We start from the raw sequence: 6,213 nt of genomic DNA, 5'->3' as shown, positions 1-6,213 counted from the left end.
AAGGATTTACCGTAAGAATTTGCTATTCCTCGTTTATTATTTCCTAAGGATTATCCTAAGGAATAGGCACGAAATCCATCGTTGCTAGGGTTTGCTCAACAGGCACTAAATCCATAGCTGCCAGGGTTATCTCGTTTATCGACAATATCGTTTCTGAGAATCCACTCGAAATACATGTCAATGGGTTTTTTGAGTACACCGGTGAACACATCGTTCACAACACCTATAGGTTGTGAGCCTGCTAGTGTTCCAGTGGACTGTCTAGAATAGTCCATGGTTGTCATCCATACTCTGCAAGATGATGGGGCCATCGCTTGGGTCATCACTTAAGTCATCGTTTGGCTCATCGTTTTGGCTCATCGCTTAGGTCATTGCTTCTCACCATATTTTACCACTTATATATCATCGCTCATCCTTCATCTCATGTCTCATCACTCATCATTCATCTCATCTCTCATCGCTCATCATTTATCCCATCTTTAATCTACCCATGTTCTACCCAAACATATTTTGTAGATATAATATACGTATACAATTTAAATCATTTAAAACATATGTACACATAGCACGTAGTTTATATAAAATACTTCATATCTATGTGTAAAATGAAAGTAACTATGCACTCACTTGCAAAGGTGGTGATTGGGTACTCGGAAAGCACTTCGTTTACTTTAAACAACTCCTTTGACAGAACCTAGTATCATTACCACTAGAGTTTAGTCTAATATTCGCCAAAACTAATTAATAGTCTTGCTATTATTACTATTATATAAACACGAAACAATATTTCTCAACCACTATATACAGACAGGGGCCATACATAAAACACCGGAGGGCAGAACCATTTTGGCATATAGCACTTCTGAAATCCAACAACCCTATGCGACCCTTTAAACCAGATTCCCCGTACCGCGAGTGGTTAAAAATATATTATAAAGATACTTATATAACTCATAATAATAGCCCAAATATTTATTATAAGGTCCTAATAACATTACTATATTTAATCATAAACTATATTAAAGATAGGTTAGGCGTAGCTTACTTACATCGGGTTTTTCTCAAAACTGGTCTCCGGTGGAGCAGCGTTCCTGAGCCAAAAGGCTCTTCTTCTCAGAGTCGTTGGGTGCTCCAGGGCTTCCACCTCGTGCTAGGGAGGTTCCCTAGGCTTTTCCGGGGGGGGGGGGGGGGGGGGTCGGCGTTAGCGAGAAGTTCTAAATAGAGAGGGAAGCGATGAGAGGTGTGGAGAATGAAGAGGGATTCAAATCTTATTTATAGGGGGTTGGAGGGTCACTAACATCGTGAATTTTATGATGCTCACGTCGGGAGCTAGCTGGAGACACCCAGACACAGCCTGGTGTTGACACGTGACATCACATACAGGGTGGAAATCAACCAATTTTCAAAAATTCATAACTTTCGCATACAAACTCTGTTTTCGACGTTCTTTATATTCACGTGTAGGTAAAAACAAGATCTACAACTATCGTTTAGACTCTGTTGGCTAATTCTCGTTCGATCTTAAATATAACAGTACAAGGAGATTATACTTTTAAATGTCCGCGTAATATTCGTAACTTCTTCATACAAATTCCGTTTTTGTCTGTCTTTTTACTGTTGAGTTCCTATTAATGAGATATTCAACTCTCATTTAGGTCGCGTAGGCCAAAAACCACTCGAACTAAAATTCGAGTTTCGGGTCGTGCACTGCTATGCTAAATCTTAGAAAATTCATAACTTCTTCATACGAAGTCAGATTTGCTCGGTTTAACGTATACTACAACTTTTGTTTATATAACTAAGGCTAAAAAGTCCTTTATCAAAAAGTCACTGTTTACGTTTCCCGTTGTCGTGCCGGGTTTTCCGAAAAACTTCGACGGACTTGGTTAAGACATATTCTTTATATGTATGGAACCCTTGAGACATATTCTACAACTTGGTTAAGATTATTTATTCTAAATAATCTTTTGTCAAAAAGTCATTTTCGACCTCAATTATTTCTAAATTGACTAGCTCGGATATGTGGGTGTTACATAAAGGGCTGAAGTGAAGACCAGTTGTATGTATTTCTGAATTTGTTGATGGATACATAGAATACAAAAAATAAATTAAGCAAATGTAGAAAAGTAATTAAGGTTTTACCATATCAGAGCCATTAATAAGACAATAAGAGATTACCAATTCAAGTGCTTCCAAATGCTTGAATACTATTCTCAGTTTCAAGTGATTCCAAAACTCCTCCAACCTAAAATAATGTCAAGAATGTAACAATTATTTTAATGGAATTCTGATTCCGAAGCATGTATTTTAAGATTTGGCTTCAAAATTTGGCTCACAGATCATTAATGGAGCTCAAAATTCAACAATTATGCAATGAATTTTGACTAAATGCATTATGCAACAACCTGTGAAAGAGAAAGACACCATTACAGAAAATGAAATGGAGCTGAAGAACAATTAAAAATCTTATCTTTAAAAACTAGGTTTTATTCGATTTGCCTTAAAATAGGTTAATTGATATTGTTACAAAATCAAGATGAAGAAGATGACCCGTTATTAGAAGCTTGAAGATGAACATCGTCATTTCCGTTTTCTTGATGAGTAATGTCATTACTACGTATCACGGCGGCAGCAACGACGGTGGTGGCGATGGTGGTGATGTTTTTTTCTCTCTTCCCGAAATTGTTTTTGTTGTTGTGCATCCAAACTTTGAAAATCCCTCTTTTGATTCCAATCTCATTGCAAAAATCTGCAATCAACTTATCGTCACATATCTGCATCCTCCACCCTAATCTTTTTGCAAAAATTGTCATATTTTCTTTCTGATCCAAACTGAATTTCATCCGGAACCGCTTCCTTCCACTACTCTTGATTGCCATCGGCATCGCCGTCATGTGGGTTTGATCCGCTGCCGTGCTGAGGGGCAGAAGCAGGTGCCCTCCGAAGGCGTAGTTTGTTGGTTGAGGAGGTGGCGAAGGTGGTGTCGAGGAGGTGGAGGTGGAAGTTGAGGTTTGGCAGGGGCGATTGAAATCGATGAAGTGGTTTCTGGTGACGGTGGCAAGGAAGTCGTTGGTGGGTTCCCGGCAATGGAAGACCATTTAGAAGGGTTATTTGTGCTTTTTATAATGAAAAATTCATCCAAATTTTCTTTGTTGCTGAAGTCGTTGAGGGTGCTCGCAGTGTTATGATAATCGTGTCAATCGAAATCAAATATAGAAAACCATTTCTAACAAACATAGCTTTTGATTTAGTTCATGAATACAAAGTAAGAGTCATAAATCAAAATAATTACTCAAATTCTAGCAATCGGATCCTAACACCAACAATTGAGGTACCCGAAAATCAGAAAATTCAAAACTGAAAGAAACCAAATTCGGATCCTGACACGTCATTTTTCTATGATTATTATTATTATTATTATTATTATTATTATTATTGTAACAAATCAAATTCGATTCAAATTTCGAAAATACAAAATCATATTATAATAACATTATTACGTTTATTTTAGTTAACACATTAATTCATAATTACTTACAATCGATAATATATTGGTTTTTTTTATCTATATAAAAATTTTAAATATATCGACCGTAGTTTCCACGAGTTATAACCTAGTTCTATATATATATATATATATATATATATATATATATATATATATATATATATATATATATATATATATATATATATATATATATATATAATTGCTTATATCATTTTTGTCACTGTCATGTCATTGTTATACTAGTTATGTTATTTTTTTATTGATCATGGAGTAAAATACAAGGAATATATAGTCAAAGGAAATTATGTCACGAATCGTGTAAAAGTTATATGAAAACATACGGTACTAATTATCTACGAATAATATATATATATATATATATATATATATATATATATATATATATATATATATATATATATATATATATATGTTCAGGTTCATTTGAAACCATTCTAATTTTGTGAGACCGTGAGACCAAATTTAAAAATAATTTTAAAATGCAAAATAAATGGAAAAATCCAAAAATTCTTTTTTTAAATATTATTTTCGGAACTTGAATTAACTAAAAAAAATATAAAAAAATAAAAAAAATTCTGTTTTTTTTTTTAAAAAATACGTGAAATATTCTAAATAGAATATTACACTGACATATTCTAAAAAATAATTTTAAAATGCAAAATAAATGGAAAAATCTAAAAATTCTTTTTTTAAATATTATTTTCGGAACTTGAATTAACTAAAAAAAATAAAAATAAATTTTTTTTTTTTTGAAAAATACGTGAAATATTCTAAATAGAATATTACACTGTACATATTCTAAAAATAATTTTAAAATGCAAAATAAATGGAAAAATCAAAAAATTCTTTTTTTAAATATTATTTTCGGAACATGAATTAACTAAAAAAAATAAAAATAAAAATAAAAAAATACGTCTCACGGTCTCACAAAATATAGGTGGTTTCAAATGAACGTAACCCTATATATATATATATATATATATATATATATATATATATATATATATATATATATATATATATATATATATATATATATATATATAGGAGTAGGATCAAATGAGAACACCAAAAAGGTTGAGAACGCGAGAACAGATCACCACCTTGTAAATAATTAGATCTATGACTATTATTAACTGGACCATTTATGAACATTTATTAAACTGATGTACTAAATATGTAACTTTGAAATGGCAAGAAGGGTACAATAGGAAATCCATATAATTTATTTAAATTAAAATTCCTATAATCTCTCTCTCTCTCTCTCTCTCTCTCTCTCTCTACTTAACTAGAAAACCCTAATCTAATTATTTTGAAAAAATCGGCCGCACACCCCCACCCTCTCCATTTTCAATTCTGCCAAAAATCGTTTTCCTCCATAGCTTCTTAATTCATGATCGATACTTTCCTTCCCTGAGGCTTCCGATCTGTGCATCCAATCGCTGATTCCAGTTGGTGTTTCCCTTGTTATCGCATATACACACACGCAAGTTGTAGCTTCCTTCCGTATCTAGCTTCATTCTGATCGTAGCACAATTCCTTCTTCCCCCTGTTGTCGCACACTCACATCATCGAATAAGGTACTATCGACTTCAACATGTACTTATTTTCCATCTCTTTAATTTCTTTGTTAAGGTTTTTAGTTTCAATTATTCAAATTCTTCTTACAATCCGCTTTGTTATGTTGGAAGATTCTGCCGGCTTCTTCGATGTTGTGGGTCTGTAACCTCCGTTGTTTCATCGAATTCGGTGCGGGTCTTGGCTCTGAAGCTTTAATGGGTAAAATTAATCAGTTTCCCCCAAATCTACCTCTTCTATAACTGTTCACTTTTGAACGCGTTTGTGTGCTTACTTATCTGTAGTTTGCCTTCGAGATTCCGTAGGCATTTTGTAATTTGTGTTCGTGTGCTTTGCAATGAGTTAGTATCTTTACATCTTGGTTGTCTATGAGTGATAATTTTTATGCTCCATGTGCTTCGCAAGTATATCCAGTTATTAGATTGAATAAACAAGTTCTTCTGAGTTGTAAACTTAGGATATTTAGAAAAACACATATTACGTCAAATTATAAATGAAGAGACATGAACAAAACAATACAAAGTGGAAAAGATCTTGCCTTATTCATTGATGATTATATAATAATAGTTAATTATTTTTATTCAAATTTTTGTTTATGTTGTATTCATATGTGTTCTTTCCTGGTGAAAACAATCGATCTACTTGTTAATTTGTGAGAACAATGAACGATCGATCTATTTTGTTACTTTATGTTCTGTTTCTTTTTCTTATGTAGGCACCCTGAAGATTGAGGGTATTGAAACTCCGGGTCTCTTAAAATGGGTGAAATCAGTGGTAATGGAAGCTTACCAATACCACCTCTATCAAACTATAGAATAGGGAAAACCCTTGGGATTGGATTTGTTTGAGAAGATAAAAGTTGAAGAATTTGAGCTAGTATGTTCTGTATTTTTTTAGATGTAACGTTATATTATATTTTGATGAATTTATTTATGATAGAATGCATATTTATGTATGAATAGTAGTGTATTCATTTGTAATTAGCAGGGCATTCATGTGTGAACGAATGTATTTATTTTATGATTAGAGGTATTCAATTCTGAATAATAGTGTACTCATTTGTTAATAGCAGTTTATTCATTTGTGAATAACAGTGTAATTAT

The 6,213-nt window shown here is 32.6% G+C and overlaps 1 protein-coding gene across 1 annotated transcript; it reads right to left on the bottom strand.

Annotated features, from left to right (window-relative positions):
• Positions 1-2,531: 2,531 nt before the first annotated feature.
• On the bottom strand, positions 2,532-3,098 carry LOC145040941 (uncharacterized). The gene has a single exon (XM_078988825.1). The coding sequence runs from the start codon at positions 3,096-3,098 to the stop codon at positions 2,532-2,534; it is 567 nt and encodes a 188-aa protein (XP_078844951.1).
• Positions 3,099-6,213: the final 3,115 nt, after the last annotated feature.

Source organism: Lactuca saligna, chromosome 4, assembly GCF_052625555.1.
Source record: "Lactuca saligna cultivar CGN05327 chromosome 4, ASM5262555v1, whole genome shotgun sequence".
Taxonomy (NCBI): Eukaryota; Viridiplantae; Streptophyta; class Magnoliopsida; order Asterales; family Asteraceae; genus Lactuca; species Lactuca saligna.
This window is presented reverse-complemented; position numbering and strand designations above follow the sequence as displayed.